This window comes from Colossoma macropomum, unplaced genomic scaffold (assembly GCF_904425465.1).
Source record: "Colossoma macropomum unplaced genomic scaffold, Colossoma_macropomum, whole genome shotgun sequence".
Lineage (NCBI taxonomy): Eukaryota > Metazoa > Chordata > Actinopteri > Characiformes > Serrasalmidae > Colossoma > Colossoma macropomum.
The window spans coordinates 1,104,291-1,125,890 of NW_023494791.1; the positions used below are offsets into that span (position 1 = coordinate 1,104,291).

The 21,600-nt window shown below is 40.9% G+C and overlaps 1 protein-coding gene across 1 annotated transcript in view; it reads left to right on the forward strand.

The window, feature by feature from the left end:
- kcnk12 (potassium channel, subfamily K, member 12) overlaps positions 1-13,710 on the forward strand; it is a 56,781-nt gene extending 43,071 nt beyond the window's left edge. Inside the window, exon 2 of the mRNA XM_036573387.1 lies at positions 12,387-13,710. Coding sequence (XP_036429280.1) covers positions 12,387-13,270 — 884 coding nt within the window. The 3' untranslated portion in view covers positions 13,271-13,710. The remainder of the gene's footprint in view (positions 1-12,386) is intronic.
- The last annotated feature ends 7,890 nt before the right edge of the window (positions 13,711-21,600 follow it).

Below are 21,600 nucleotides of genomic sequence, written 5' to 3' on the forward strand. Positions count from 1 at the left end.
CTAGTGCGGTTCTGCGCTCTTCCTCACAGTAACTGAGATCTTCCTCGTCTCCTCTTCTGTAGAGTCTCTGTTCTAGTGCGGTTCTGCGCTCTTCCTCACACTAACTGAGATCTTCCTCGTCTCCTCTTCTGTAGAGTCTCTGTTCTAGTGCGGTTCTGCGCTCTTCCTCACAGTAACTGAGATCTTCCTCGTCTCCTCTTCTGTAGAGTCTCTGTTCTAGTGCGGTTCTGCGCTCTTCCTCACAGTAACTGAGATCTTCCTCGTCTCCTCTTCTGTCCTCAGTGTGAGAAATGAGGAACAGTCACTCTTCACTCCAAACTCTTGGGAAACTGGGCGAGTTTTCAGATTTACAGATCTGCTGCAGCTCATTGTAAAGTTTTTCAGAGGAATCCGGGCAGAGTTACAGTTTCTAGGCTATGAAGGACCAACTGGGTGAACCAGTCTGCTACAGCGCCACCCTGAGGCAGAGCAGTGCTGCAGCTCTAGTTAGTTAAGAGCACCAAAGACAGAAGCTGATTGCGGGGGAAGCAGATAAACAATCAGCTTCACTGAATCTGGATTTGACCGTCTGTTTTTCCTTGACAGACAGCATAATGTCACGAAAAGTTAAACCCCCAGAATTTTGATTTTGAGAATTCAGGGGTCAAAGAGGTTAAGTGGTGGTCCTGGATCCCCCTCGGACCCCCTGTATTCTGCACTGTGATCATTTCCCTGATAGCATCTGAGCAGCAGAAAATTTGAAGTCTGTAATTTGATTTTTATCGCAAACGTCCACATTTGTTTTTATTTTGTATATATTTTAAATGCTGTACATGTCGAACTCTTGGAGAAGGTGCTATAGTTAATTAAAATGGATTATTATTATTATTATTATTATTATTATTATTATTATTATTATTATTATTATTTTCATGGCTGTTGTTGTTATTCATACAGTATCACAGTGAGCTCTACTCTAACACCGTCTCTGATCAGTATAATGAAATATTAATGATGATGCATTGCTGGCCTTGTACAGCGCTAATTGTTGAATTTAGGTTCTCACTTGGGATTCAACTTTGATGAAAAGATGAAAATTGGGAGAAACGTATGGAGCAGATGTTAGCTGGTCTCTCCTGATTGTCGGGAATGTGCATGTGTGCAGCGTAATCTGGGCATGTATATGTGTAAGATCTGGCACATGATGAGTATCAGACTGACTGATGAGCAGATGGTTGTGTAATTTGGGCTGCAAACCGGACGTTTTTCATCAAACCCCCCCCACCCCCCAACTCCGCCCCATCCTGTGCCTGTTCTCCACAGACCCCCTGCACTCCAGCCGGTGACTAATGATTTCCTGCTCGTCAGAGAAACATAGGCATCAGGAAAAAAATAAACTCTGCCTCATCATCTCTGTTTTCTCAGAGTCTGGCCTAGTATTCAGGTCCCCAGAGACGCCCGGCCAGCAGAAATAGCTCCTGTTTCTGGCAAGGAGACGCCAAATTGCATCAGACTGGGCGTTCACTGTCAATGCGCTCAATGATGCGCTCAAGAAATGATCCGTCTTCTCGTTTGTGGATTTTTCGTTTTGTCAGAGAAGATACAAAACAGCCACAGAGGAGAGAGCTGGCGCTACTACGAGGGAAGACTGCTGCCATTTACAGTACATGTTTACACAGTAGGAAGCTCACACGCAACCAGATTCTCAGATTTTTAAATGTTGTAAACGTTGTTTTAGTATTATGATAAACACTGTGATTGCAGGTGTTTGATGAGTCTAGAATAAAATTAGCACATTAGCTCAGCAGAAGAGTTACACTTCTAAACTTTTTCACACAGTGAAAAAATTAAAACTATAGTTTTTTTCTCATTAATTCCTTTTAATTTTAGTTTTGCAGTGAATATTATAGTTTTCATTTCGCTTTTGTGTTTTTGAAAACTTGTGTTTTTATCACACTTAACAAACACTTGTTTAATTGATACACTCCTTAAAAAGATGGTTCTTCAAGGGTTCTTTGGTAAAGACAAGGGTTCTATATTGAATCATGAACACTCAAAGAACCATTTGCATGCTTAACCTCATGCAGCCAAACATCACTGGTCCAGGCAGTCCCACAGCTGCAGTGCAGCGGCAACCGAGCACCCAGCCCAGGCTCAGGTCACGTCAATCAGGTCTCAGTCCCGAAAGCCCCATAGCTGCAATGCAGCATCACTCAAGCGGCCAGTCCAGGCTGCATCACGGCTGAGATATAGTGTCACTCAAACAGCCAGTCCAATTAGCCTCTGAGCCACAGCTGGAGAGTCACCCTCGGCCGCCGTCTCGGTGGATATGATGGCAAACTTCTCAGGCAAACATCAAAACAAACACACAAACAATACAAAACAATAAATCAACTCTGTGCTGTGGTAACATATTTGACACAAATCAGGGCTGTACAGTGTGACTGAAGAGCTCTGTATCACTGCACCACATCACGAAAAATCCTTGTGCTGCTAATGGAATAATCTGTACTGATGAAGTACCAACCCGGTTCTGTTTAAACTGAGGAGCTGGCAGCTTATTTTCTTAACTAGAACTCAGCTGGTCAGATAGAGAACAGGCTAAAAGATTGTAAACAGCTCCATCATTAATATCATAGACTTGAATTAAAGCACTTACACTATGATTCACTGTAAAACTGCAGTATAAAAGTCTAAAGAACGTCACTTGAATGTCTTCAAATGTCTGTGTTTCAGACAGACGTCACATCAAACCCAGGCTGAATCCCAAACGGCTCCGTAGTCCCTAAACAGTGTTCTATAAGTTTAGAAATCGTAGCTTCTACAGCCAAACAGTGCACTATTTATCGAGTGTGGATGAGTCTGAGTCCCAAATGACTGTTTCTCAGCTGTATTTTGCTCTGTTGGGCTGCAGGATCCAGTATTTAAACTCCTGTAGTGCACTATGTAGGGAGCAGGGAGCCGTTTGAGACTCAGCCCCAGAGTGAGAAGAGGGTATTGTGTTGGTGCTAATTAAGACTTGCGGTGGTGATTTGGTGACTAAAATGTACTTATAAAGGGAAGGTCTTTGTAGTAAACAGTGCTGTATTAACATGTGTTCATTATTATACGACCAAAAGCTAAAATGAAATGACAGTGCACAGTGATGGCTGACCGAACGTTGTTCTCCTCATGCTTGGCAACAATACCAAACTCTAAAGGAACTACATTTCGTGGCAGAATACATGCTTGTGTTGATTATTATTAATAATAATAACTTTAATTATTTTTTTAAATGTGTATTTTATCATATTTTATGTTATAATAATAACATAATAATATTTTTATTTATATAGCACTTTTCATGCCGGTGGCAGCTCAAAGTGCTTAACAGACAGGTGATAAAACATAGTTGTTTATTATTATTATTATTATTATTATTATTAATAACTATCATATTTCTGTTGGCTGCCATTTGCTAAAAACAACAAGACACTTGAGATCACACTTCCCTCCGTTCCCACTATCTCTGCCTCTCAGCCTCTGGACTCCAGCACCCAGAACCCCACATCCGATCACATGACCACCAACCTTCCTCACATGACTCTCTAATGTTCTGCCTTACCTGACTACTGATCTCTCTCACCTGTTTCAGGTTATGGTTCCTGTTAGTTTGGTCTATAAGCCTGGGCTTCAGTTTAGCACATTGTGCAGTATTGCCAGAGAACTTGTAGAGAGGAGAATCACCACTCTACAATGTCTTCCGAGTTTCTCAAACACTAGAGGGCGCTCCCGAGCGAGTCCAAAATGAATGGGTTGATATGGAGCATTTGAGCAGAATCAAAGTTTAAGCATTTGTAAAAATTTAATGTAAAAGAATACAATCATTTCCTGAACACAGAACAGCATAAAACATTTTAACACTGCTGTTATATTTTTAAGAGCTTTTAAACTCGACTTATAGGAGTTTAAAACGGCGCCTCATGTCCTGACGCCTATGTCCATGACGTCAGTGAGCGCGAACAGCCAATGAGCCACTCCGCTTGCCAATCAATCATCACTCTCTAGCAGTAATGCCAACCAATCAGCTCTCAGTAGCAGTAATGCCCGCCTTCTGCTGCCCAAAACCCGTTTGCTGTAGAAAAAAGGAAACATACAGGTGAGATTTCTTTGCTTTTTTAGTGAAATACATTCTTCTACTGTCTGAAATTAAAGGAAAGTTCTGTGTGATTAGAAACTATTTTAATTTTTCGTTTTTAGCTGTTTAGCTCCATTCACTCCCATTCATTGAGGACTCGCTTGTGGGCGCCCTCTGCTGTTTATAAGTCCTGTTTTTGATATAATGGGGGAAATAGGAAGAGGCCAGACTCCTCATAAACCGGCTCTGGTATTGCCTTTGTTATCAGAGCCTTACTGAGTCTTCCATTTGGTCTGTTTGCAATTTTGTGTATAAACTTTGCTTAGTTTTTCTTTGATCTTGCGTTTTTGCCTTGGTCTCTCTGTATTTTTGTGATTTCTGGTTTGACCCTGTTTCCGTTTTGTGGACATTGCTTTTTGGACTGCTTTTTGCTGTATTGGTTTTTGGCCTTGGACTGGCTGACTTTGATATCAGATACTCCCTTTGTTAATAAACACTTTTTACGTAAGTGTGGTCTGAATTTTGTCCGAGCCTGACACTTGAGGCCGTGCGTTACTGCAATTTTATCTCAGGGAAGAGAGTTTTATTTTGCTTCATATTGTGCTTAAGAACACCCTTCCCCATGATAAAATCACAGTAACACACAGCCTCAAGTGGCTTCTTGCTTTAATCCACTTGAGTTACAGTGATTTTATCATGGGTAAGCGGACTTTACTCACCGAATTACACCCTCACCTGATGTAAAATCACTGTAATGTGTGGCCTCTCATGGCTCATTGCTTTAGTTTGCACTAAATTTCAAACATTTGATGTGATTTCATGCAGCATATATTCAATTATTTTAGTGTTTGATTCTGTATCATAGTGATAAAGTTCCTTTTTAGAGTTCCTCCTCAGTGCCATTTCAATTTTTTGGCCCTAGCACTAAATTTCAAAGAGCATATTGCTCCTTCTCAGCCATAATTAAAGATAATAGCATCGTTTTAATTTCCCAACCCCCAAGTTTCACTCCTCTGGGCATAATTACATCCAAAGCAAGCATTAACCATTCTAAGATGATTAGTTTTATACGCCGCCGTATGTGAGTAAATTCATTGTTCTGCAGTAGTTTTCATTTTGGAGCGATGAATGGGGAGCAGATTAGTGGTGGTACATCTGCTCTTGGGCTCAGGCCCACTGACTTGTGTTGGCTGGGATGCAGACTGTGCTTGGAAGGCAGCTCTAAAGGGGAGTTTTAAAGGACAAGCTACCAAGCTCTGTAAAGTGCTGTGAAAAAATGGCCAATTTAGATGTTCTTGGGTGTAATTATTTCCTAAAAGGAACTGACAGCAGAGTAAGACTGAATGAAGCAATAAGAGCATTGCTGTGGAGCCATTCGGAGTCAACTTTCCCCAGGCACTCTGAACAAAATGAGCTAGCAGTGCATTAGTGGTCATGTGACTTGGTGACTTTGGGACGAGGGAGTAAATATCTCTCTTGTTTAGGATGCAGAGTTAGAGAGACACAGGAAACAAGGACAAAGAAGTGTGCATGGCAATTACTGATACAACGTATTACTCACTTTCTAGAGTTACTGCTTTTCTGTAGGTGTGAAGCACCTCATTACCTGACTCGTAAAGGCTCTAACACACAAAGCCAACCATCGGCCTTCGGGTGCTCCAGGCTGTCTATGAGTGTCGTGCCATCCATTGCCAGTGTGTCCTGCCCTGTTGGCTCTGGTCCAGGTGTTCTGGTCCCTGTCTATGAGTGTCGTGCCATCCATTGCCAGTGTGTCCTGCCCTGTTGGCTCTGGTCCAGGGGTTCTGGTCCCTGTCTATGAGTGTCGTGCCATCCATTGCCAGTGTGTCCTGCACTGTTGGCTCTGGTCCAGGGGTTCTCAATGTTTTCTACCACAAGGCCCACCTAGCAGACCACAAGAAAGCAATTTTTATTAAAAAAATATTTAATTTTATTAATTTTATGTCAATTTATATAGATATATTGACTAGATTTAAGATAATGTCACTTGGCAAGATGGCTTTTTTTGCAGTGTGTTCTGTGTGACACCAGTGCAGGAGACCAAAGGGGCAGTTTATGGACCTTGTGCGCAGAAAAATGCAGAATTCATATGCATTTAAGGGAGGGCAAAACAAAGGTTGTGGGTTTAGATCTTACATTTGTGGCTGATTATGTATTTCCTAAAGATTGAGCAGCTCATGGCAGCCAGTTTTACACTGATAGTCCTCACCTTTTTAAACCAGATGTATTTTTGCATTACAGCCTCAAAGTGATGTTGTCCAAAGACTCCCTTAGAAGGGGAATGCCACCAATTTTATAAAATTTATTCAGTGTGTGAGGTGTAAACAGAGTGCTTCAGAGTGGTTTGGTGTGAAATGGTTCAGATGTCTTTACAGTGGTGGTGATAGGAACCAGGGGTCGTCATGACTACAACACAAACATAAAAGATTAGTGGAAAATCTGAAATAATAAGTTTTCTTTGGGGACTATTTTACCTCTCCACACTGAATGGATTTAAAAAATGTTTTAGAACAGATATCTTCTCAAAACTATCATAAAACAGTGTCTCAGTCATCAGGCAGTGAATTCATAACCATTTCATGTAGGAACTTTCTGTGAGGGAGCTTTTAGAGGTGGACGTCTGGTTCCTATCACCACCACTGTGAACAGTTCTGACTCAGTAAGTTTCTCTAGGACAGAGTGTTTCACACCAAACCACTCTGAACCACTCTGTTTACATCTTAACCACTTAATTATGCAGGAATTATGCAGGAATTTGCAAGAAATTTTTGAAAATTTGGAATTCCCCTTTAACAACAACAGCAGACAAACAGAGACACGAACCTCAAACACATGCTGAAGGAATATTTACCATCAAAATAACACAGTTTAAACTCAGACATGTATATTTAAGAAGATGCAGCACAAATTTCATAACTCGGTTTTCTCAGCCAGAGTTAAATTACACCCCTATAAACATTTTGGTGGGAAAGAACTTCATCTATTAACACTCCTCATCACTGACCTTTCATTTTCTGATCCGTTTTGAACTTGTTGACAGCTCCATTATTTTACTGCGTCCTTTAAACCCGACACCAAACTGCGGAGTCTCAGGAAATCCTGCACTTGTGTATATATGACCCTTATTTTTGGTCAAAAACTTCATTATAAAACTCAATTATGACCATGCTGGCCTTTGTATTTCACTATAGAAGGCGTTCAGGAGCCGTGAGCACTAATTTATTATAGACTTGCTCTATTTACACACTTAAAAAAGATGGTTCTTCAAGGGTTCTTTAGTAAAGAAAACGGTTCTATATAGAACCATGAACACTCAAAGAGCCAATTGCAAGCTTAACTGGTTCTTTGTTTGGTGAAATGGTTCTTCAGATTGATGGAGGTTGTGCTGTTGATACACAAAACGTTTTTGAAAAGGGTTCTATAACAGTAGTACTAGAAGGGGTTCTTCTATGTTTACAAGCTTGACATTGTAACAATAGCAGAACCCTTTTTGATGCTATATAGAACCATATACTCTCTCTAAAAACATGGTTCTTCAAGGGCTCTTTAGTAAAGAAAATGGTTCAATAAACTATTTCCATGATTACGGGGTTCTTTGCATCATGAAAAGTTCTTCAGATTGATTGAAAATGTGTTGTAGATGGTTCTTTAAAAAACCTTTTTGAAAAGGGTTCTATATAGCACCAAAAATGGTTCTTCTATTGTAACAAGCTTGATATTGTAACAATAGCGGAACCCTGTTTTAAGGTTTTATAGAACCATATACACTCTTAATTATAATAATTATGATTCTTCAAGGGTTCTTTAGTAAAGAAAATGGTTGTATAGAACCATGAACACTGAAGGAACCATTTGCATGATTAAGAGTTGTGTTGCATCATGACAGCGTTCTTCAGATTGATTGAGAATGTGTTCTAAATGGTTCTACGTAGAATCTTTTTGAAAAGGGTTCTATAGAGCACAAAAAAGGTTTCTTCTATGCTTACCAGCTTGATATTGTACCAATAGAGGAACCATTTTTGGTGCTATGTAGAACCTTTTTCACAAAGGTTCCATGTAGAACCATACACAACACATTCTCCTTCAACCTGAAGAACACTTGACCATGCAAAGAATCCTTCAAACATGCAGAGGGTTCTTTAAGTGTTCGTACTTGTGTATAAAACCATTTTCCTCACTAAAGAACCCTGAAGAACCATTTTTTAAGAGTGTACCTGTGAAACGTTGCCTAAATTACTTCTACAGGGTCACACATCACGTATTGAACTAAGGATTCAGTTTGAAGTGAAAGTGCCGAAAAAGTCCAGCGGGTTCCTGTTGGCTATTTGTGGGCCTGTGAGGTTCTCTGTTCTCTCAGTAATGCCTCCTGACGCAGCAGTCGAAAGCAATGACTCTGAACCAGCGGGCAGAATCGATGGCGGTTGCCTGGGGTAATTGAGACCGTAATGAGGGACAGAGCTGGCTCGCTCGCGGCAGACTCACCTTTACTCTCACTTAACAGGAGAACCCTCAGCGCGAGGGAGAGCAGAGAGAGAGAGGAGGTTAATTAATTAATGATGAGCCGCTTCAAGGTCAGCTTGATCCGCTTCTCTGTTCTACTGTCACAGAGCTCTCTCTCCCTCTCTCTCTCTCCCTCTCTCTCTCTCCCTCTCTCTCTACATCTACACCGATCAGCCATAAGATTCTGACCACCTCCTTGTTTCTACACTCATTGTCCATTTTATCAGCTCCACTTACTATATAGGTGCACTTTGTAGTTCTACAGTTACAGACTGTTGTCCATCTGTTTCTCTGCATACTTTGTTAGCCCCCTTTTACCCTGTTCTTCAGTGGTCAGGACCCCCATGGACCCTCACAGAGTAGGTACTATTTGGGTGGTGGGTCATTCTCAGCACTGCAGTAACACTGACGTGGTGGTGGTGTGTTAGTGTGTGTTGCGCTGGCGTGAGTGGATCAGACACAGCAGTGCTGCTGGAGTTTTTAAACACTGTGTCCACTCACTGTCCACTCTATTAGACACTCCTACCTTGTTGGTGGACTATTCTCAGTCCAGCAGTGACACTGAGGTGTTTAAAAACTATATATACATATACATGTGTGTGTGTGTGTGTGTGTGTGTGTGTGTGTGTGTGTGTGTGTATATATATATATATATATATATATATATATATATATGGTTACATTGACGTACTTTGGGGGCAGTCGTGGGCTGGAGGTCAGGGAACCAGCCCTATGACTGTAAGGTCTCCGGTTGGATCCCCTGAGCCGACAGTATGTGACTGAAGTGCCCTTGAGCAAGACACCTAACCCCCAACTGCTCCCCGGGCGCCATGGATAGGGCTGCCCACCACTGGGCAAGTGTGCCCACTGCCCCTAGCGTGTGTGTGGTGTTTCACTGCTTGGGTGGGAAAAATGCGGAGGTGAAATTTCCCCTTTGTGGGACTAATAAGGGTCACTTAATCTTAAAAGTAGTAGTGTTGGTAACTTTACAGGAGAAGGACAAAACCTACTTCACTTTTAATGTAAGTCAATGGAACCAGACATTTTTCCAAGTCATTTTGGGCCGTTTCTTTTGGTCCATTCTTCATGAAATTTACACACAATGTAAAGAGCAACAGACATTTTTGAACTATGTCAAAAACTGATAAACGACAAAAATGGAGATATGAGGTTTTCTTTCAACAGCAGCGATATACATGAAATTATTTTAAATCTAGTCAACATGTTTAATAATTCACATGTTAAGATTGTAAAGTCTATTATAAGACCATTTAATTCTGTCAACTTCTTCTTTAAAAACTTTCGAAAAGTAGAGTCTTTGAAATTTGAACATGAATTTCTGAATTTCTTAGTATTTGGTGGTGTTCAGCAGATCAGATCCACCTGAGAGCTGTCTGAACACAAGCTTCACTAGAAATTTGCTCCAGTTTGAATAGTAAACTAGAAATAGTGCAGAATTTTGAATATTTCTTATTCATTTTATTTGTCAAAACTTTTTTCTTTTTTTGTTTTACATTTTTTAAGATTATAAAACTTGCTGTTTGTGTCCAGGTTTAAATAAAAAAAGCCAAATTTTCAATGTGGTGTCTGACTTTTGGACTCCACTGTGTGTATAATATATATATATATATATATATATATATATATATATATATATATATATATATATATATATATGATTTTTACATTTTTATACTGGCACATGCCGAGTGTGTGGGTATGTGTAGGTGCTGCTCTGAGAGCTGACACTGCATCAGTTCAGTCGATCAGCTAATGCTCCTTCACTGCTGCAGCTTCAGTCTTTGTCCTGTGCCACCCCCCCACAGCCCCCCGGCCACCCGCACCACACTACAGTTCTCACCCAGTAAGCGCCAATGCGGCAGGATTCCCACCGACTCATCCATCTTACTCCTCTCACATACGGCGACACTAACGTACTCACACACACAAACACAAACCACCGAAGCACAGAAACCTCTTTTATTTCCCTGAGAGAAAAATATTAATAATGTAAAGTGTAGCCAGACTTACTTCAATGTTTCTTTACAGTACTGTGCAAAAGTCAGAGACCACCCTCCGTTTATTTCATTTCTAGTCAAAACAGCCATTAAGTACAAGTTATTCATTTCTCAGCTTCAGGAAAAAAACAGAAAATATATATTTAGGAGAAAATACACAAAAGCATCAATTATTATTTTATATCTAATCTCCTCACAAATGTCCCCCTCAGAGCAGGTACTGTTTGGGTGGTGGGTCATTCTCAGCACTGCAGTAACACTGACGTGGTGGTGGTGTGTTAGTGTGTGTTGTGCTGGTCTGAGTGGATCAGACACAGCAGTGCTGCTGGAGTTTTTAAACACTGTGTCCACTCACTGTCCACTCTATTAGACACTCCTACCTTGTCAGTCCACCTTGTAGATGTAAAGTCAGAGTCGATAGCTCATCTGCTGCTGCACAGTTTGTGTTGGTCATCCTCTAGTCCTTCATCAGTGGTCACAGGACGCTGCCCACAGGACGCTTTTGGCTGGATATTTTTGGAGGTTGGAGGATTATTTTCACACATGTATGTTTGTATATATTGATAACTCACTGAAATATACTCTATTTTTATATATAGTGTATACACAACCTGACCCCACTGATGCTACTGCTGTTGCTACATGAACTAATCAAAATTAATCATTTGAACTAATCAATCATTTAAACTAATCAAATTAATCAATCACCCATTACAGAACTGACTCTCTGTGTTTTTCCTTTCTTTCGTTTCCTTTGCCGAGTTGAACAGCTGCCCATCCTGTGCGTCTGATGATGCTGCCTCTTCTGCCTTGATCGGGTGCCACTGCTCGCCGTGCAAACCTCACCCTCACAACCTGACCTCACTGATGCTGCTGCTGCTGCTGCATGAACCAAACTAATCAAATTAATCATTTGCTCCTGTTCCCTGTTTTTGTACTAACAATGTTTACTATCCGGTGTCGACCAGAGGAGGATGGGTTCCCCTTCTGAGTCTTGGTTCCTCTCAAGGTTTCTTCCTGTTTCTCTTAGGGAGTTTTTCCTTGCCACTGTCACCACTGGCGACGCTCATGGGGGCTCAGACCTGGATTTCTTTCTGTAATGCTGATTTCCTTGTAAAGCTGCTTTGTGACAACACCTGTTGTAAAAAGCGCTATATAAATAAACTTTACTTGCTACTATTAGAAATAAAGGTTCTGTTCAGGTATATTTTTTGTTCTTCAAGGTACAAACAGTGTAAATGTTCCTCAAAGCTCCAACAGTGGTTTTAAGGTCTGATTGTGAACCTTAAATAAGTTTTTCCAGGTGAAAAGTTCGTATTTGTACCTTTTCATAACCGAATGTTTCAAACAGAACAGTAAAATAAAAGCCTGGAGACGAGACGGGGTGTGTGGAGTCAGTACAGCTTAGAACATATCATTTCAGTGGATTATGGTTCAGTTATGTTCCCTGACTAAAGGTACTGAGATGGACCCTTGATGTACCCTTAGTTACATATAAGGGAAATTCATACATGCTAACATATGTCATATATTTGAAATCCACATATTGCCATATATCAGATTTCTATATGGGGGCCAATGAAAACAAATGCTGATTGACAAGTGTCCATTGGGTGATTATTATTTGATCAGCTCCTGACCTTCAAAGAGCTACGGAGCATGAAGCTCATCCCACTTTACCTGAACTCACTTTGTATTTTTATGCTTAGTATAATTTCACGCTGAATCCCTCACATGTGGTCTTCTTCCTCTAGGCTTCGGGATGACCACCCCAGTGACGGTGGCTGGCAAAGTGTTCCTGATCTTCTACGGCCTTCTCGGCTGTGCGGCCACCATCCTCTTCTTCAACCTCTTCCTGGAGCGGATCATCACCCTGCTGGCCGTGGTGATGAAAGCATTCCGGCTGCGTCGTTTGCGCACCAGTGGCCTCCTTCCACCCGGGATCTGCCAGGACTTTGCGGCCAGCAGTCTTCCGGGCTGGAAGCCGTCCGTCTACCACGTGATGCTGATCCTGGGCCTGTCGGCTATCGTCATCTCTTGCTGCGCCTCAGCCATGTACACCCCCGTGGAAGGCTGGGCCTACCTTGACTCGCTCTACTTCTGCTTCGTCACGTTCAGCACCATTGGCTTCGGAGACCTGGTCAGCAGCCAGAGCGAAGCCTATGACTACCAGGGCCTGTACCGGCTCGCCAACTTCCTCTTCATTTTGACGGGCGTCTGCTGTATCTACTCGCTCTTCAACGTGATCTCCATTGTCATCAAACAGGTGCTTAACTGGATGCTGGGCAAGATGAGTTGCCTTTGCTGCCAGCGTTGCAACAAGGCCAATGCCTTCTTGGGACGACGCAACGCCATCCGGCCCGGCTCGCGCCTCAGGCAGGGGCGCTTTGGCCGCCCACCTGATGCGGAAGGGAGTGACACGGAAGGAAGGAGACTCTCCGGTGAGATGATTTCTATGCGGGACTTAACAGGCTCCAACAAGATCTCACTGGCCATCATGCAGAAGCAGCTCTCGGAGTCGGCAAACGGATACCCGAGGACAGTTTGTGGAAGCTCAAGGCACAATGGCTTCTCTGGTGGAGTTGGAGCTCTGGGCATTATGAACAACAGACTTGCAGAAACTAGTGACAGCAGGTAGAACCATCTTATGGATCAGCAGAACAATATAGGAGATACTCCGGCTTGCAGGGAAGTCTTTCGAGATGCCCAGAGGGTTGTGATGGATTTTGTTTGGGCTGCATTCTGACTTTGCCTTGTACAAGAGTTCCAGTGAAAAGCATGATATGCATGAAGTATTTTGGATATCTATTCGAGCCAGTGTTAATACCTGGGGTGGTGGTAGCCCTCTGGTCAGGGAATTAGACTCATTTGATCTCAGTTGAGTACGGCACTTAACCCCAGACGCTAAACCCTTCCGGTTAACGCAGGTCACTTCGGATAAAGGATCGGCGTACTGCAGTTCTGGAAAAACTTGGGTTCATTCACATTTCCAGGAAGGTTCTGAAGGTCAGAAAATTTGTAGCTGAGTGAGTCCAGCTTCAGTCCAGCTCTAAAAGCTACATCAGCTCTGAGCTACATCATCAATACCCCAACAAAGTGATCTAAACTTAGACTCGAGCACTGTTCAGGAGGCCATCCGTGATTGATTTACAGCCTCATTCATCTCTGTGATCTGAAGGTTAAGGTAGCACTTTCAACCCCCCAGACTCATGCTCACATATGCCTGCATTTCAGCTATGCATCACATCTTTCACATAAGCTTTTTCTTACTGAAAATAGCCCTGAGCCAGCGAGCAAGTTATGTACATATAAAAGCAGGCCGTACATATCAGAGCAGTATCAGCACGCTCTTAAAAAAAAAGGGTTCCTTAATGGTTCCTGGCTTGGGGGGAAAAACTCTGAGCTGGTATAGAAACTTCACATCATGTGGAGGTTGTTCAAACTTTACAAAGGTTCTTCACATTCAAATATTATTCAAATATTTCTATTACAAAAAGAATCAGCCACTTGAAAGTTTCTTTAGAACCAAAAGTGGTTCTTCTGCATCTCCAAAGAACCCTTTTTGGCACCTTTGTATTGAAGAGTGTAGGTCTGTCAGCTTCTTAACCTTTAGCTCACTTTAATAAGAGAAGTAAAGGCTGAAGAGGTTCCATGCTTGCATAAATAAAGAAATAACATATCTGCAATCCAAGTGATTTTCCTAAATTTCTGCATAGTGAAATGTTTAAGATGTAAACAGAGTCGTTCAGAGTGGTTTGGTGTGAAACTCTCTGTTCTAGAGAAACTTACAGAACTGTTCACAGTGGTGGTGATAGGAACCAGACGTCCACCTCTAAAAGCCCCCTCACAGAAAGTTCCTACATGAAATGGTTATGAATTCACTGCCTGATGGCTGAGACACTGTTTTATGATAGTTTTGAGATAAAATGTCTTTTTGAAAATCTGTTTGTGGTGTAGAGGTACGTGCAGAGCGTTGTGAGGCAAAACAGTCCCCAAAAAAGTATTGGTCCTCATTGTCCAACTGTTCTTCAGAAGAAATTTCTTCTTAAAATCCACTTATGCAGTTCTGACGTTCATCAATGTTCTCTTATGTGGGATTTGTTCTCAGGTAAGAACAGAATCAACACACACTCAAGAGCACAGAGGTGAGAACACGTCATGAATCTGATGTAGAATTTTTCTTAGAACCTTTCTCAAGAACACAGTTAAGAACAAACTTAGGAAGATGTTGGAGAGTGAAGCCCAATATTTTCTACTTTGAATGACTTTGTTTACATCTCAACCACTTAATTATATAGGAAACGTTGAAAAATTGATGGATTTCCCCTTCGATGGGTTGAATGAAGTAAAGTCTTTTTGTACATGTGTAAAATAGATGTACTCTTGGTAAAACTACAGAGTAAAAGTACAGAAAGTACAGTACAAGTACAGAAGTACTTGCTTTGGAATGTATCAAAAGTACTCGATAAACACGTTTTTCACATCTGCAACCACCCAAATCTCTATCTCTATGAAAAATAATACTGAACAAGACTTATAATAACTCTAGAAGTACTTTTACTTTTTATACATTAGTACGTTCACAAGCAAATACTTTTACTCAAGCAGAAATACACTGACTTTTACTCAAGTAGTATTTTTACTAACAGTATTAATACCTTTACCACCACTGTTTAGTAATATACGGACATTTAGTTTAACTTACATGGTCCTTTCTGGACACTGTTGACTTGGGCAGCTGACTCAAAGTTGCTCTGATGCATTTCTAATAATTTCCTCCTAAGCAGCATTTCCTGAGCACAGATTTAGACTATTAACATCTGCAAAATTGAGTATAAAAGACCTGAATCTATGACACAGCATCTTTTCATGGCTGCAATTAGTACCATAATGGACTGGATGTGTCCTAGAATATCCCACCTTAAGAGCTTTGAGTTAAGCCCAAGGTTAAACTGTCTCACTGTTGAGATAAGCAATCGAAAGCCTGTGTCATCCTGGGAGTCTTTAAGGAGGATCAGTCATATCGATCGGCCTCAGAATCAGGAGAAACGGCCCTTTTTTTAACAGAGTGCCTCTTTACCTGTTCGAAGTCGACGCTGAAACAACAGTAATTGTGCATATTTGCTGCTTTTAACGTTGCCTCCGAGAAGAAGCGCCTCTGCAGTACACAAATCAGAGTCGTTATTGGGAAATCAAACGACTTTGAGGATTTCACTCTCTCAGAGCTCTGTGAGATCCTGCAGAACTTCAAAGAGAGGAGCGAGAGGGGGAGAGGGAGGGATAGCACAAAGATAAAGGAGTGAAGAGGCCCCAAGAGAAAGGATGAGGCATTTATCAGTGCAGAGCAAGGATACAGAGTTAGAGCTCCGAGCGCTGGGCTGGCAGACATCTGACCGCGGCTACTGCCAAATACTGCTGTCTCAGACATACAGACTCACACAGATATACACTTATATAAGCTTTAGAAACAAAACTCAGTAAGGGAGCATTTATACTGGTCAGGCAGAGCAATGGATGCATTCGCTCCTTTCAGTTGGCTGCATATGAATGAAGGCGAAAGTAAGTCAAAATTTGTGCAATTAATTATTTCATTAATGAATAATCAAAAAAGTGAACATAATGTGTATCTTTAAATTTGATTGCTTGCAGTTTCACAGAATCACACAATACTGGGCAAAAGTCAGAGACCACCTTTCATTTATTTAGGAAAGAAGTCTTTATAGCTCACTCTACTCTCAGCTGAGTGAGTCACTGAGTCACTCTTTCCCTTTATTCCAGCTTCCATTCTCTTCAGGAGACTCACTTTCAGCTCCTCAAAGAATCTGCAGACACACCTCCAAAGTTCAGTCTTAGAAGCTGGTTGATCATTTTCTGAAGTAATCAAACACATTCAGTGGTGTTGAGGTCTGGACTCTGGGGTGGTCAGTCCATCGTTCAGCTTCTTTGTTTGATGTGTCCGTCTCCTTTTCTCAGTGAGGTTCTTCTTGATCAGCTACACATCCTTTCAGACCCACAGCGCTGAGTCGTCTTCTCACAGTGGAAGGATGGACAGAAACACCTGTGGATGTTTTCAGATCTGATCAGCTTGATTTTCTCCTCTCTCTCAGAGATGAAAGCTTTAAGTGCTGTTTATCTGATGGGGGCAGTTTTGGGGTCGACCAGCTCTTCCAGGTGGTTGTTAGGAGCCTCATTTTCTCTGGAGCTTTTGGAAGCTTCTTACTTTCTCATTCCTTATGCAACTGGATTATTTTATATCTAAACTTCTCACAAAAAATTCTGAAACACTTTGTCCGCTGGACATTAAATAAATGAAGGGTGGTCTCTGACTGTATAAGCCAACGTAATGTATTTAGAAAAAAAATGATAGTTTTGTTTATGGTAAGGGTGCCCTAGCACTCCCAATGGACAACATGCTCCTGATTGGACCGTTAACTCAGCTGAGACGCAGTTGCGCAGCATGGACTCTCAAATCTGGAAAATGATGGATTTAATTTCCCTTTTAATGGAGGCGGGCTCACAAGCTGCTGTCAACTGAGAAATCTTATAGTTCCACTTAGAGGAAATGGACTTGGTGGATTAATAAAAAAGATTAGGCCTGCTTTCAATTCTGTTGAATCTGGGATTTTTCCAGAGGCTCATTATTGCTTAAAAGCTGCAGGACTGTGTGGACCATAAAACCTAGAACAGCTATTAAACAACTGTGAGCAAGAAACGGGAATTAGGGGAAAACTATAACAGACCAAATCCAAAAAGTCTTAGAAATAAAGGTGCCAAACAGGTGCTTTGGAAAAACAATCGCCAACACTGCTGAAGGGCAGCGTTCATAAAGCTACATCACAGTATATAAACCTCTCATAACAACTGATATAAACCTACATAGACGCTTAATACACCAAGCGTCAGCTGTCTTAACGCTTACTGAGGCAAACTGACCTCGAAACTGACAAAAGTAGCCTTGACTCTTGGAAGAGTGTTTCTAAACGTGTATGTAGGTTTATGTCAGTTCACGAAAGCTTATGTAGGCTTTATGTAGCATTATGAAGGCTGCCTTTCAGTAGTGTTACCAAACAACTTTGATACCCATTTGCTCTTAAAAAATAGTTCTTTAAAGGTTCTTTAGTAAAGACAACGGATCTATTTAGAACCATGATCACTCAAAGACCCATTTGCATGATTAAAGGGTTCTGTGCATGTTGAAGTGGTTCTTCAAACTGATGTTGTAACCTTTTTGAAAAGTGTTCTATATAGCACCAAAAAGGGTTCTTCTGCTGTTACAAGTTTGACATTGTAACAATAGCAGAACCTATTTTGGTGAACCGTATACAGCACATTCTCCATCAATCTGAAGAACCGTTTCACCATGCAGAGAACCCTTTAAGCATGCAAATGGTTCAAGTTTTGCATCATAGAGAGGAAACCTTTAACACTGTAAAGGACTGTTTATGCTTTTCAGTGGTTCTCTGGGTGTTCAGGGTTCTATGAATTGTTGCTGTCCAAAAAAAAATCTGTGATTTTTATTTTTCTGCATCATTTGAGCACATCAGCTTTACATTAGGTGAAGATTTCATAATGATTGGACCAACAGAAATGATCCAAAAATATCAAAATCCTTAGAATAAAATCTCTTTGCATTAACTTACATTAAAGTTAAGAATATTTTGCCCTCTTTGTGAAGCTGCCATTTCAGAAATACTTGTTTTTCCTTGGACGGCGATGATATCCAGTCATATATTTGGTTAAATTCCATGTTTGTGTTGATTGAAGTGTGAATAAGTGAACACGTCCTCTATAGAGAACTGCACATTTTAAAGCACAATTACTGTTTATTAGCTGAATTTAACATATTGGGGGGTAAAAAGTACTTAAAATGTGGCCGGAGCAAAAGTGAGGCTCTTTTAATATGTTATGCTTTAGTTTTTTCCAATATGTTAAAGAAGTAAATAGAAACTGTGGACTAAAAATGCCATATTTAAGTGTATTTAAGTGTATTTAAGTGTGCTCCTTGTAGAAGATGTGCACGACTGTAACGTAGCCTTTACTAAACCCTTGAAGGAACGTTATTTAATGGTGTAAAGAACATTTTAATAGATGGTTTTATTAATCTGTGAAGAACCTTTTTAAAGTTTAATTAGCCACATACACTGCAAAAACATCTTATCAGGTGACATTATTTTAAATCTAGTAAATATATCTAATATTTCTCATGTTGAGATTGTTGTAAGCATATTATAAGATTATTTAACTGATCCACAGGTAGGCCTTAAGTTTTATTACACATTTCTATAACCTAAGAATAGCTCAGCCAGTTTGCACTGACGTCCCTGTAGTTACTGAGTAATAAGCCTTAGTATGTAATAAGCCTGAGATTTTAAGGGGTAAACAAAATTATCTCACTATATTGGCAAATAATTTTGCTTATGTTAAGAAATGCTTGAAACCAGCAACATTATCTGCTGTATAGTATAGTCAGATACCTGATCAAATACCTTAAAATAAGTAAAATCTTCTAGAAATAAGTTAATGACAATTATAATACTCCTATACCCACCCCAGAATGAGAAATATTAGATATTTAGACTACATTTGAACTGATTTCACTTGTTAAGATATTATTTACTATGGTGTAATATAAAGATTTCATTCTAATTTGAGGTTTTGGGACTTTTATTATTAAAACTGATGCTCGTGTGAACATCTAGAGCGCTGCAGTGCTACGTGAGGATGCTATAAAGCTCTGCAGTGAAAATCCACATGCAGAAGATGCTGGAAGCAGATCTCCTCTGGGTTCTAATGGTAGCAGGAGCCAGCAGAGCACTCCCCATTAGCCTTCACTCCTCCAGAACTCCACATTCTCCCACTTGGCCTCCAGCACTCGGGCTCAACAGCGTCCATCATTAACGTCTACCCCCTTCTCAGCTTACAGTGTCCGCACTCACAGCCCACCAGCTCAGTGTAGCTCAGCACATCAGTCACGGCACCGGCTGCTGTAGCTCTGCGGTGTCCTGGAAGACGACGCAGTGGAGGAAATTCTGTGGTTTTTCATCTGTTTGTTTGAAAAGAAAGGGATTTGACAGAGCAACAATGCGTCTGCTGCTTTTAAACGAGAGAAAAACAGAGAGAGAGAGAAAAAAACCCTCAGGTAGTTCAAACTTCAGGCTTGATGTAGTTTCCTGCATGCGATTATGTTAAAGCCATACGAGATACACTTGTATAAACTCTCTATAGGTATATTTTTTTAAACTTGTACGAAGGCGTAGGAAGGAATACATTAGTATAGACTGGGAGCGGAGAGGACAGCTGTCTGCTGGAATGCATCGTAATTAGAAAGCAGTTTACTATAAGAATAAACGGTAACACTTTACTGAAGGGCAGAGTTCATAAGACTACGTGAAGATTATATAAGCTCATCATGACAACTGACAGAAACCTACATATCGCTGAACAAAACCTCGTATCCCCAAAATGGTAACTTTACAGGAGAAGGAAAAAACATACTTTACTTTTAATGTAAGCCAATGGAACCAGACTTTTTACCAAGTCATTTTGGGTCGTTTCTTTTGGTCCATTCATCATAAAATTTACACACAATGTAAAGATCAACAGGCATTTTCAAATTATGTCAAAAACTGAAATGATAAAAATGAATATATGAGGTTTTGTTCTGACAGCAGCACTAAACATGTATAAAGGTTTACAGGCTTCATTCGTCATAAAGGTTGCATTCGCCAGCTGTGACGTCATTTGAGTCATCATGGCACTGTCGCTGTCAAATAACTGTTCACCTGCACTCAAAAATCATTCTTAACCTGAATTTAATTGAATTATGGAAAATATTTCCACACAATTAAATGTTTCCTTCTTTCAAAACAAGCCAACTTTGCAGATCCATAATTTACTGGGTAGATTTAAAAAAAAAGGTAGTAAATTCACAGGAGAAGGAAAAAAAACTGACAATGAAAGTTAATAAAAACGTTTTTTCCTTATGTCATTTAAACATAAACACAAGAGAAGATAGCCTAGCAGGAAAGACCGGGCAGAGATGGGAAAAGACACGCCCAATATGCAAACAGATGAAGCCAGTAGCCAATAGGAAAGAGATATGATTTACTCACTGACCAAACAAACATTGAACAAGTAAACATCATGGTATTTCACTGAAATAATGTATTTGTAAAGCATGTCAACAAAAGAGATGATTAGAACCAACAAGAGCCAATAAAATCTAACTTTAAATCTAAAACTGAATGTCAAGATGTTGATTCAAAGATCCTCCACAAAATACTGCTAACTTAAAATTTGTGAGTTCTGTGGGAAAAGTACAACAGATTTCATTTATGTAGGTAAGTCCATGTAGAAATTCCATGGAACTTTGAAGGGGACCTATATTGCTCATTTTCAATGTACGTAATTGTATATTGGGCTCTACTAGAACAGATTTGCAGCTTCAATGTTCCAAAAACATATTTTCCTCATACTGTTGAGCTCTGTTCACCTTCTGTCTGAAACGCTCTGTTAGAGCTCCTGCGTCTTTAAGCCCCGCCTCCCGATGAGCCCAGCATGCTCCGATTGGTCAGCTCACCCACTCTGTTTTGAACGGCTGACCTCCAGAGCGGTTCCGCCCCTCCACGTTCCACCCCTGTCCTGTAGTCTGCAGACAGACCCTTCTCTCCTGAGCAGCTGTAACTCCGCTGTGGCTGTTTCTCCAGCGGCGCCGGTTCTGCCGGATCAGTTTGATCCAGAGTGGAGCCTGAAAGTCTGGTCAGCGTCTCCACACACTATAGCACTGAACACACTCTTCCTCCTCCTGTAGCGACTGTGCGCTGTGTGAGGGGGCGGAGCTCGCCAGTAGGCGGGCAGTAAGGACTGTGTTATGAGATGATGTCATCCTGTGACAAAGAAAAAGGGCTGGAATTCCAGCGAGGCGTTTCAGGCAGCTGAGAAAAGTGGGTTCTGTGGGAGAGAGTGTCT